This window comes from Haliotis cracherodii, unplaced genomic scaffold (genome assembly GCF_022045235.1).
Source record: "Haliotis cracherodii isolate W230 unplaced genomic scaffold, xgHalCrac1.p SCAF_3, whole genome shotgun sequence".
Taxonomy (NCBI): domain Eukaryota; kingdom Metazoa; phylum Mollusca; class Gastropoda; order Lepetellida; family Haliotidae; genus Haliotis; species Haliotis cracherodii.
Window position 1 is genome coordinate 37,986,281 of NW_027266286.1, and position 13,068 is coordinate 37,999,348.

Here is a 13,068-nt window from a genome sequence, read left to right on the forward strand (position 1 = left end):
GACTTGTTGCAAGAGCTCTGATCTTGTGAGGCCTGCAGCTTCCCCAATTTGGTGTGGAGACATGTGCCAGTTTGAACTATCGACAATCGCCGATCTGGGCCACCCGCAAAGTACCCTTGCTTATGTCCTTTTCTGACGAGGGTTTGCAACAGATAAAAAGGCGTTTTCTCTGCTTTCTGTGGGGTTGAGTATCTGTAATGAGGTATCTCAAGGCTGTTATGGGACAAAGTAATCTGTTCGGATAGTCCACACTTTTACTTAAGGCTGGTATCGTACATTGCCTGGCTCCGAGTGGGCTGAAAGTCGACGACTGGTTTTGGCAATAAAATCTGGAAGTGATCTAAACGACACTGATTTCCATATTTGGGTATAAGTTACAGTGGACATGTGAGATAGCGTGTAATTCTGATACACGAGCCGCAGTGGCCATGGCTAGGAGAAAAAAACACGTTTTTCCAGGAAACTAATAGTAATGTTGCACTACTCATGGGCTCATAAGGTGGTTTCATCAATGCTGACAATACTATAGATAGATTCTATTTTGGAAATATACGTGGTGTTACAATGTCTTCCAGTGCAAAAGACTTCATGAGTCAATTCAGTACTGGGTGGGTACCTATAGATAGGCCATCGTCTTGTAATACTTATGCCAGGGTGGATCCATAGCCTTTGATAACGCCATGTTGAAATTTCTTGTCGTTTCTGACGTACAGTAAGAATTCGACAACAATAGGTATCTTTATCTCCATGACGAACTTGTCCCATCTGTTGTTGCATAGGGCAGACGATGCTGGTCTTCATGAGCTTGCCACTCTTTGTTCAGCCGATTTAGAGAAACCGACGGCTTGCATTTTATGCGAGATAACTTCCAAGCGTGAAGGTGGAGATTGTCGAGGCGGACGTAAAATATGTCCGTTTTCGGTGGTCCCATTAAATCATGACATAACGGGAGTTTCAGACCTTTTTCCATTAGGAGGGGTAGTAACCTTGGAAACCAAGCCCTGTTTGGCCATGCTGGGGCTATAAGAATTATGACGCAGTCTGTCTCTTCTATTTCTTCAGAACTCTGTCTAGAAGAGCCCATGGGGGAGATGCGTAAGCAAACATTCCCTCCCAGTCCATAGAAAGAGCCTCTACCTGGAGAGGTAGCGTGTCTGGTACAGGGTTGATGTAGACTGGTCGTTTGTTGTTGAGTGAGTGAGTCAGGGAGTGAGTTTGATTTTACGCCACTTTAGCAATATTCCCGCCGTATCACGGCTGAGGACATCAGAAATCGGCTTCACACATTGTACCCATGTCCGGAAACTAACCCGGTCTTTGGGGTGACGAGTGAACGCTTTAACCATTAGGCTACCTGACCGCCCCCAGTTTGTTGTTGAGACATGTGGCGAATAGGTCTAGGTTTGGAGTATCCTATAGGTAGGTTGTCAACTTGAATACCTCAGGATGTAGTGACCGTTCCATGGGTACGATCTTTTTTTCCCGGGATAGGTAATCTGCTAGGATATACAACTTGCCCGGTATGTGTCTTGCTTCGATCCTGCAACTCACTGAGTCTACGTGTAGCCTCCTACAACAAAGGTTGATATTTTATGCCCACCCTGGTGCTGTATGTAAGCAACCACGGTCAAGTTATCTGTAGCAATCTTTACTGAAAAGTGGTGCAGACAATCTAGCCATGCTTCTAGAGCTAGATATATCTCTCTCATTTCTAGGCAACTGATGTGTAACTCCTTTTCTTGGTGGACCATTTTCCCTGTACTGAAATATCGTCCACATGGGCACCCCAACCCTCTCCGGACGCGTCTGTGTAGAGTTGATGTAGAGGGGAGGGGGGAATATGAGAGTCGAATACAGGGCATGACATTCTGATGAGTTAGCCACCAATGCCGTTATGAGATTTGAATTGGCGGGGATTGAATTAGTGTTTCTAGCTCTAGGATTTTGGTGGTGTTCATCCAGTTTTGCAGGGGTCATAGCTGTAGTCTGCCTCTGCAGGTCAGATCTTGGATGGAGGTGAGCGTGCCAAGGCAAGACATCTACCAGCATCTTGATTTGATGGGTTGATAGTGCACTTGATATCCTGTCTTTGACCCTTGAATATCTGTCCTCTCGAGGGCTGCTATGCTCATGTTGAGTAGAAACCTTGTGCCTATGTAGGTGATGTCCTGTGTGGGTACTAATCCTGATTTTGATGATGAACCAGGAAACCTAAGTGCATTAGTAGCTGAATAAGGCACACTGTATTTAATCTGATCCGTGACTTTTCCTGATCGGCCGATTGGAAGTCGTCTATATATCCGTGTAACCTTATGAGTTTAGGTGGGCGAAACTGATGACGGGATCGGTGATCCTGGTGAATAACCATGGGGCAATGGATGTACTGAATGGAAGTACCCTGAACTGGTATCTCTGACTGTTGACTGTGTAGCGCAGATATCAACGATGACTTGGATGGATGGGGAAGATAAGCGTCCTGGAGAACTTAGCTTATCATTTTTTTCCAATCTGCTTGTCTTAGGCATTCTCCAACTTCTTTTTCGAGCAGCCATGAGTCATCTGTGATGGCTTTTCAGTTGTCTGCATGCGTACTGCATAAGGCGACCTCCGACTGGTCCCTGAGTAGGGGGAGTGCTGAACTTGGGCAGTCTTGGATCGATGTCTATGAGACAGGCTAGTTCGACGGGATTCAATGTGGTTGTAGCGTTGATATTCTGAAGTTCTAAATCGTTGTCCAATGGGCAGGCAATGTCAGCAGGGTCTGAAGAAATCTGTTGAGCTCTGGTTAAGTCATTTCCAGTGGTATCAGCCTCAGAAACCTCCTCTGCCTCTACATCTTTGTCTTTGTGAAGTGGGATGATCATCTTTGGAGTTCTTTCTCTTGGGGTGAAACGATCTGTCCTTCCATTTAAGGCTTCAAAAGAATCCCAACCAGAGTTCACATGACGAGATTTAGGGTTCTGTTGTTTATGCTGGAAATCTGCAGGGTGTTTCTGGATCTTGGATGCCAATGAGATTGTTGATTCTTGAAACTTCTGACAAGTCGATGATGCTATAGCTTCTTTCACTGACTTCAGCCTGCCGTTGAATATCTGTGGAGCTGTAATAGGCTGTGATAGCATGGAGCTTCTTAGCGGGTCTGGAAACATATGATGAACTTGCGGTAGCAGATTTCTTTGCATGAGCAGGAACTGTGCTCACATCCAAACTTGTGCTGATTGAAGATCTTCCTGCATCTTCAGCATTTGGTCCAGTGAGCTGTGAAAAAACCTGGTCTGCTGTAGGTTCATCTCCATGGGGGTGTCTAAGGGAAGACCTTCGCTCTTCGTGGCAAATTCCAGCTGCAATCCAGTTAATATATACACTGATATTAATCATCTGTTTATTGATGTTGTGAAAGTCCCTGTTTGTGGCCATGTCAACGTGCATTCTGGTGTTAGGTTTCTTAACAAGATCATAGAAATCTTCATCAATACTAGGCTGTTGTGCGAAAAGAGCATTGTGTGTCTTGTAAGCACTTTTAATAATAGCAGGCATACCAAGTCTGATATGATGCGCTGATGAAGCGTTCAATGATGCTTCGATTTTATTGATGACGTCATCAATATATGACGGACAGGGGAGGGTATGAAATTCTTCAGTTGCTGACAGGTTCTTCATACCCAGCACGTTCTAACAAGGGTTTGGCAGCCGTGTTGTCTTTGTTATCTGGTTGAAAGGCCGGCATCAGATTATAAAGTTCTGCAATGATATCTTTAATGGAATAATTATTTGGTTTGTAATTATCCCCCGTAGTAGAGTCTCCATTGCATGAAGAACCAGTGTTAACAATAGAACCGCACACCCTGCTCAGGCTGCGCCTGGCTAGGGGTAGAATAATCCCGGTCACCTGATCTATGGCTAGCGGAGCGGGAATCACGTGTTCTATAACTGTATGATTGTGACGTAACATCCACTTCACTTTCCCCGCCCCTATAACTGGACTGTGTGACGGTATGGGATGGCGCACGCTTGGGAATTCTATCCTGATTTGCTCGATTTTTGTTGTCAGTTCGTCTATCAAAGTGGCTAGAAGATGACTGGTGTGTATTTCTGTGCACACTGTGATGCGATGTCTGTGATTCATGATCTACCCTATGATGTGCGTGGTAGGGAGGGGATCTATGAGATTCAGAGATTTGATGTTGCCCACAACCTGAACAGAGGAGCGTCTGTTTTTGGGATGAAGTCCTCATCCCACAACACATTCTCTAACTACTTACTTACAAGAGCCTTCTACCCTCTTATACCCCTGTTCTCTGCTTATAGAACCGCTCACGGCTTGTCTTTAGTGAAGCTTGAGATGATCTAGTGTGGCTTGTAAGTGTACGTGGAACAGCAATCATGTGTACAAATGTATGCAACAATAAAATTTCCTTATTGTCATCTGGACACACAGGAAAGAAGTGAGATGATTCCTGCCTTGCGCATGCGCAGTGGCGTTGATGAGGAATAGGATTTCCCTCACAACTATTAGATATGTTGGCAGTGAAGAGGACGTCTGTTGAAAATTTATTTAAATTTGTAGTGTGGTTCTCAGCATAAACAGGAATTTATGGTTATGATGTAATAGAGAGCTCATGTGGCAGCCATATTGAAAATCAAATTATAATCTCTGGAACAAATTGGGGAATCATCATTGGTGAGAACAAGTGTATGGAATTCAGCTTCATTGATTCAGCGGTTTCTGAAGAGAAGATATTTATGACAGGTGATGGACAAAGCATGATGCACATCACACAACGGAAGATATATGCTGGACAAGCAGGCCATGAGATGCCAAATGAATTTCAACGGGTATTATGAAGAAGTCCAATGTGGGATATCCTGTAATCCTTCACAGTACCCTCTGACAGCCAACTTGAAAGATTTGAAGGAACTATGCTGCATATACAAACCACCATGGTGTCTGCAGAAGTTAAGGATGCTCTTTAGAGTCTTTTCCACATCACTATCAGCCCACGTCCCCTGGCGCTTGGTGTTCACTTGATGCACCATTTCTTGACCTTCATTCATGCTTACAATACCCCTGAAATGAAATTAGGATGCATTATGGCTTTCTGAGAAAGTGTACCTACAAACTGTTTTGTGAGGTTGTTTTTTTCCTCATGACCTTTGACCTTTTCATGACATATGCCAAAAGTATTCCCAGGGGCCATATGAAAGAAATCCATGGAGGACCAATATCTAATGTCAATAAAATGTGTGTGGCAGACAGAACAATAACTGGGTGCAATGTCAAATTTCCACAGAATGATAGAAGATTACGATAAACTTCAAACAAAGCCAATGGTGTACCAAGTTGTTTGAAATAGACTATAATTACAGGCGATACATTGGGGAGACTCTCAAAAAAATAAAATGCAAATATTTCACGAAAGGGGTGAATGGTGAATAAAGATAGAAAATATTAAGTTAACATTTGAAATTGTAAAGACTGCAACCCTTGAAAATTGTTCTACGACCATTGAAAATTGTAAGTTATCTTAATGATGGGATAACAGAATGTACTTGGAATGTTGATTCACTGATTAAATGAGTGATGTGAGATTTCATTTTGGAATATGCAATATAGTTTCAGTTTAAATACAAAAATGCTCCTAGATGTACTGATTTTATGATATAATCATGCGATATGTAGAAAACAAAATAGAATAAAATTAGCACAACACATTTTGAAATATAAATTGTGCTTTCAATACTATGTGACGCCCAAACAATTGGTATCCTTTTGGCAGAACTGACTGACAAAGTATCTTGTCATCACAGAAGTATCATTACAGCTCAATATCTGATTCGTCAGAGGAAGAATCCAGATCGGTGGTAGTGTCATTCAACGAGATGATGACTGGGGCAATGAGGCTGGTATAAACTCCATCACATTTGTGGTACCCTGTATTAAATGGGTGTTTTGTTCAGTCAGATCTGGTCCATAAGCTGTCTGATGGTTTGAATATGACATTGCAAGAAGTTAGGTTACCTTGCATCCCTGCATTCACAGTGCTCAAGGTTGGCATGCCTGTACCTGGTTCACACACATTGTGATAACTGGCGTGGTCAAAGACAATAACACTGAGTTATTCAGATTCGATAGAAGCTGGTCTTCCGTCCACTGTAAGAACACCTTCTCATTCATTTCCTGATGATAATCACCACCAGCCTTTTTAGCTTCAAAGACTTAAGTCACACCTGTCACTGAGTCTTTTCTCACAGGTTCCAGCATGTAACACAATTAGTCTGGTCATTCTGTAATTTAACCTCAAGAAAATTGCAACAAAATATTTAACGACTGTTTCCTTTTAATTGAATGTATTTGAGTTTGTATTAAAAAGTCTACCAAAATCAACCTTCGGAAAAATGGTTAATTCCCGCATCAAAAAAGATAAAAACCAACGAGGAGAATGAGGCATCTACGGGCCGCCGTACATCAAGAAGAGCCCGCAAAGGGAGATAATTCGTAGTGATCCTGCCTTGGAAAATATTCAGAAAAAAAACAACGATAACGGAGCCATATTATTTTATTTTTTTAAAAATGTAATTAATAATGATGAAAATAATAGCAGTTGGCTTCCAATATATTTCTAACATGCCCATCAACCATAAATTGTATAGCGTCGTCTGCTATGTAACTATGGCTGCACCAGCAGAGAAATGTGTGTTAAACACGACCGATAACCAAATTCCTGTCTTTTATAAATTCATCCAACATTGTTACAATTATTAGAAACATAATTATGTGAAAAATTATATCGAAAAGTGGACCCTCCTTGATAAAATAAAAAATGTATGGAAGCCCATGAGTGACATGATGTATAATCATTTGCGTAATGCTTATGTAATTTGCAATTCATTAAATTCATTACATTTTACAACCAATCTTGACATCGGAACAAGTTACCTATTTCTAAAACACCCGATATTGACATTTCTCGTCTTGAGTGCATTTGTTTTACTGTTTAAAGTCACAAAATTAACTCTCTTAACCGGCTTGTAACTTTTTTTTTGTCTGGGGAATTGGTGAAAAACGGAACCAGGAAAATTCAGCAAATGCAGATGTAATTACTTGAAATATATAGGAATTTAAACATCTTTACTCTCTTTTGGCACGATGCTGTAAGATATTTTTCTTCTTTCAGAATTACCATTCTGGAACGGCATGATCTCAGACAACAGTGCCAGTGGTTTCTGTCTCCGTTTCTTGACTTGAAACTAAATTTGTAGCAGGAGTAGACCAAATACTGTCCCCAAATACAGCGAGGCACTTGTGTGTTTATTCGCCGAAGGCCCCGGTTCGATTCCCCATATGGGTGCAATGCATGAAGCCCATTTCTACCGCCAAACAAAGATCTAGGGACATTCCATTAGGGATTGCTCTCGGGGGCACGGGTGGCCCAATCGTCTAAGGCGCCGCAATTCGCTGTGCAGAGTTGCGTCCCTTAGGCACCCCGGAAACCTATGATTGTGGGTTCGAATCCTGGTTTGCCCCGATTACGTTTCTAGGTTTGTCAGCACCATACCCGTGCTCGTGGGTTTCACCGAAGACCTGCATCACTTCGGGCTTTCCTTCCATATTAAGCTGACACACCGTGATATAACTGGAATATTGCTAAAAGCGGCGTAAAACCATACTCACTCACTCACTTGAGCGTTTGCCATATTGCTATGCTATGCAATAGTCTATGATTATCTTGTACTTATACTCAAATTGAATAGATTCGCTCACTAAAATAAATGAATCTATAGTCAGTATAGCCTGTGTTCACTCAGCGTATCAGCGACAGTAATAGATAACCTGCTGACATGAGTTTCGCTGGGGCCCCTTTCACCAGAATAGACTATAGTCGGCCAACTACCCATGCGTTACCAAGTTCCAGTTCTTTATGATATTAACATATTTATTTCCTTCTTTGATTTATTTACTATACCATATACTTGTTGGTTTGACATTCCAAGTGCTTTGCATGCTCTGAAGTACACCCTATCAACAGTGACCCCTATCTCTCTCCTTTACAAAATACTTGCACCAGTAGACGTTTGCTACTATCGACTCTGTGTCACCAACCATGATTGTGTTCTACGTATACAATACTTCATGCATCATGGGACCTGATGCCATTAAACACTTAAAAAATACTAAATACCATTATTCCAATTCATCACATCATTCATATTAAGAGGCATTAATATACCATTAGGTTCTCAAATTATAATTATGGGATAAAAGTATGTTTCTGATTTCCTTCATTGGACTCAGTCAAAATAATCAAACCTCTTTTTTTGATGAAAATCCCTCCTGTAAAATTGCAAATAGAACTGAGGCATATTTAAATCATACACACCCGTCCAAGGACAACCCTTTTTGATGAGGTATTTTCATAAAACATCTTTCTAATCTGTTTTATTAACGATTCACAGCAAAATCGAACAAGAGTTATCATTATTAATAATTCTAAGAATACTACCTCTATTGCATATCTTCCATAAACCCTGTATTTTGGCTTCAATCACACTCTAAATTCACAATTTAGATTTTCAACATACAACCTTTTCATTGTTAATCACACAATTAGTTGTAGCCAAGTAGTCTCGTAACTACCCAAGCCATGACGTCATATAATGGCGACATCACTTTTTTCCCTCATATACTACTAGAGGTAGATGAATTGGGGAGGTGGGACGGAGTAGTTCGCATGTAATAGAGGTAGTATTCTTGGAATTATTAACATTGATAACTGTTGTTCGGTAATTCTTACGAAACTTCTACCTCTATTACATCTTTGCCAGACTATACCAGAGGGACCCGGTGGGATCTGCCTCTAGTAACTCCCTGTGTAATTGACAGCAATCCTCTTCTGGAAACTATTATCTACTGATTCTAATCCGACTTGAGATAATTTCCTCTGAAACTCCCCTTGAGGACTTAAAAATCAGAAATGTGTCAAGAATCAGTCAAACATGTGATATTTTCACGAGATTTACTGTTATATTTCCTGATCTTGATCATAATAAACTTGGATTTGTGACTTTAATACCGGACAATTGCATCACTTCCGATTCTAACGTCACTTCTGGTTATGACGTCAGTTCAGGTATGTCACTTCCACTTTTAGTAATGACGTCTCTCTAGGACAATTTCATGGTAAGATGAACCCTGTTCTGCTATTTCTGGTCCTGACGCCACTTCCGATTATTCTCTCACTTCCGGTAATGATGTCACTTCCGGTCTAATGGTGATGGTTAAAATTTAAGGTGTTTCTAATCCATCCTACACCTAATAGACAGAATATGGGTGTACACACCATTTGATGCTGCAGGTGTCGGACCCTCGCCCACCACCCCACCCCTTTTTTCAATAGAAGGGGTAAAACTATTTGTGGACGATAGTTTGTGCTGCAACAACCAGACCAAGGAATATAAGCCCTCCAAGTCTGGCTGTACGTCACACAAGTAAAAGCTGGTGGAGGTGTTTTGTGAGGCCCATTGAGAGCTAAAAACTTGTTCTACTGAGACTGTTGTGCATGAAGCAGGACTCGTGGCTAGGGCTCTGATTTCGTGAGCATGATCCGAGTTGTGGCATAGAATTCTGAGCCTGTGAACTTGATGCAACTGTAGCTTTTTCGCCATCCAGCTAAAGTAGCCTTGGTGATATCCTTGTTGGAATTAGTCTTACAAGATAAGAAGAATTTCCTTCGATGGCATCTATTTGGATCTGTAACCGAGAGATAGAACTTGAGAGCTCTGATGGGACATAAGAGTCTGTCGGGGTGATCCACTGTTGGTCCTAATGCAGGAATTGTATAGTGTCTATGACCCAATGGTCCCACTGTGGTAGATTCATTTTTGGCTATGAAGTCTGGGAGCGATCTTAGACTTATTGAGGTCCAATATTGATCATGGGTAAGATTAGAATTGTCTAAGGCATGTAACTCTGAAGCTCTTGCTACAGTTGCCATGGCTAGAAGAAAAGATGTTTTCTTGGCTTTTTAGAGTAGGGTAGTTTTAGCCATGGGCTCGCAAGGTTCCGTTTAACAATGCCAATAGCACCACAGATAGAATCCACTTGGGGAAGATACGAGGAGTTCGAATATCTTCTAGTAGAATGGATCACATTAGTCTGTTGAGAATGGGATGTTTTCTGATGGATAATCCGTCATGTTGAAGTACAGAATGAAGGGCTGATCTGTAACCTTCTATCGTCCCATGTCAGAATTTGTTGTCTTGACGTAGATGAAGTAGAAATCCACTACCATAGGGGTTGATATCGCATTAGTCAAAATCCTGAGTCATCTTCACGACTGAACAAACTTGTCCCATCTGTTGTCATATATGAGGGAGGATGAAGGTCTCCTCGATCTTGCCACAGCTTCTGAGGCAGGCTCATAGTATCCGGATGTCTGCATCTTCTGCGTGATAGCTTCCAGGCTGTTAGATGTAGGCTGGGCAGATTGTCGTGGAAAATGCTGGACTTGGGTTGTCATAGCAGATTGCGACGAAGTGGTAACTGGATAGATACCTCCATTAGTAGTATCAGTAGGCTTGGGAACCACGCCCTGCTGGGCCATATTGGAGCTATCCATATCTTGGTTATCAAGGTGAAGATCTATGGATGTAATGTCCATTCTGTTGCCACTATTCTTCCCCAACGAGAAAGACTGTCGGTCAGTATGTTCAGTTTCCAGAGTATATGTCTCGCTTCCATCAGGCAATTGAAGGCAATTGTGTAGTCTCCATCATCAGAGAGCTGGATCTGGTTCCTCCCTGCTTCTGAATATAGGCCACTACTGTGGTGTTGTCCGTTGCTATGAGAATGGATGATTGATGAAGATGTATCCTCTATTCCAGGATGGCATAGCATATGGCCTTCATTTGCCTGCAGTTGAAATGAAAGTTCTTCTCTTTTGTGTTCCACGATCTCTGTACTGTGAGATCGTCCATATGGGCTCCCCATCCTGAATCTGACGCGTCTGTGAATAGATGATGTTCTGGCATCGGATAGGTCAGAGGGATACCACTCATCACATGTTCTCTTTGATTCCACCAATGGAGGTCTCTTAGTAATCCGGGAGGTAACTGAGTCTGGAACTCTAGGCTGTGAGATCGTATAGAGTTGATCCAAGTCTGTAGAGGACGTAGCATCAGCCTTCCTCTGATGGTCATATGTTGTAGAGACGTTAAGTTGCCTAGAAAAGACATCCACCATCTCAGTGACTTGCTGGGTTGACTTGAAAGTGATTGAATCATCTTTATAGTCTTGTCGAATCGATCCTCTGGTGGCTAAGATATCCCCTGTCTAGCTGGAATCTTGCTCTGATGTATATGATGTCTTGAACCGGAGTAGTCTCTGACTTGGCTGGATTGACTTGGAAGCCTAGGAAGGTCATAGTTTGGACAAAGAATATCATGTTCTGATGTAGCTGATCTTTTCCTTGGTCTGCCACTTGGAAATTGTCCAGGTAACCAGGAATCGAACTAGCTGGAGATGAGCGTTGACTTGATGACTGGCACTGTAATCCTGGTGAATAGCGAAGGGGCTATTGCTATCCCGAATGGTAGGACTTGGAATTCCTAGCGTCAGCCATTGATTGCAAAGCATAGATACTTCTGCGAGGATGGGTGTATCGGGACGTGAAGATAAGCATCTTGTAGGTAAAGGCTGATAAGCCAGTCTCCTTTCTTCGATGTCAACCCTAACTTCAATATGGACTCAATCTGGAATTTTAGCGCAGGTACCAGATATCTCTTGCTGAGGGTCTTTAGGTCTTTTAGATCCTCATCTTGGTTGTATTCTTCTTCGAGAGTAAGACGAACGGAGAATAACAACCCTTGGTGTTGTTGGTCTCTGTTAGTCTCCAAATGGCTCGCTTCTTTAGTAGGTTCCTGACGGCTGGATCTGCAGACACTAACTTGGCTCCTACTAGATGAAATCTGCATCCAACGACATGAGTCTTCAGGATAGGATGTTCCTGAAATATAGCTTGTAGCCGTGAGCCACGTTGTCTAGATTTCAGTGGTCGGGCGTAACTTGCTTCCAATTTTCAGCGTATGACAGAAGGCGCCCTCACACTGCGCCTGGAGTCGGCATTATATTAAAAGACGGTAGGTGTAAATTGCAGTCCATAGACATAACCAGGTCGAAAGGGTCTGTAACGTCGGAGGGGGTGGTAAGGAAGTCAGAACTTGAGTTCGCTTCTGCCTCCCGATCTTCCACGGCGATTGTATCCCCGTTTCTTGTAATCTGCATGGAGAATCCTGGGAAGACTCTCATTTGGTATGAATCCTTCCTGGAGTGGACAAACTTCTTCTTAGGAGGCTGTTTGTACGATGATGTTTTATAGTCCCAGGGATGTTTCTGTGAATGGGATGACTCACGAGCTTTAGCAGCTAATCAGTAGCTTATATAGGTTCTTTCATCAGGAACGTCTTGGTTTGGTTCAGCATAGCTCTGGATCTGATCTGGGCTAAAAGTTGTTGATGCTGCAGCCTTAGAAGTTATGCAGAAGTCCAGACTTGGATGGAGAGTAAGTCCTTACAATTGAGTCTAGGAGGCTATGGATGAGTCCGACTTGATCGGTCCAAATCTGGAGACCGATGTCAGATCCTTAAACCTCGATGCCGATAACGTGACATAAGTGTCGGGATTGCGTACCAACTTGTACAAGTCTTTATCCATACGTGGAAATTCCAGAAGTGTGGCCTCGTGCATCCTTTATAACTTCCATTTCATACGTGGTAAAGGTAGTCGATCATCTTGCTTGAGCTTGTGAATCTTGTGAACTGGTCAACAACCTTGCCAGCATAACAGGGCCAAGGTAATGTCTGATGCATGTGTTGAGACGATGTAGGATTCCGGCATCTGGGGTGGCGAATTTTCTGTCACATGCGGTTGAAGAATAGGTTGAAGAAGAGTTCATCAATTAATTCTACGAAGGTATAACCTTTGGTGTAGTCTCGATGGGGTGAGTTATCAGCCTGATCCTCAAAACAATCTGTCTCCACCTCCGACTGGCCTTGGGTAGCTCCCGTGGGAGG

The 13,068-nt window shown here is 42.4% G+C and overlaps 1 protein-coding gene across 4 annotated transcripts in view; it reads right to left on the reverse strand.

Annotated features, from left to right (window-relative positions):
• The window catches only part of LOC139473774 (E3 ubiquitin-protein ligase SHPRH-like), a 361,380-nt gene that overhangs the window by 102,783 nt on the left and 245,529 nt on the right, over nucleotides 1–13,068 (reverse strand). For 3 of the 4 annotated variants that reach the window (XM_071256526.1, XM_071256527.1, XM_071256528.1), the window contains exon 23: nucleotides 4,938–5,068. The exons of the other annotated variant lie outside the window; for it this stretch is intronic. In XM_071256526.1, the coding sequence (XP_071112627.1) occupies nucleotides 4,938–5,068 (131 nt within the window). The remainder of the gene's footprint in view (nucleotides 1–4,937; nucleotides 5,069–13,068) is intronic. 4 annotated transcript variants of the gene reach the window in all.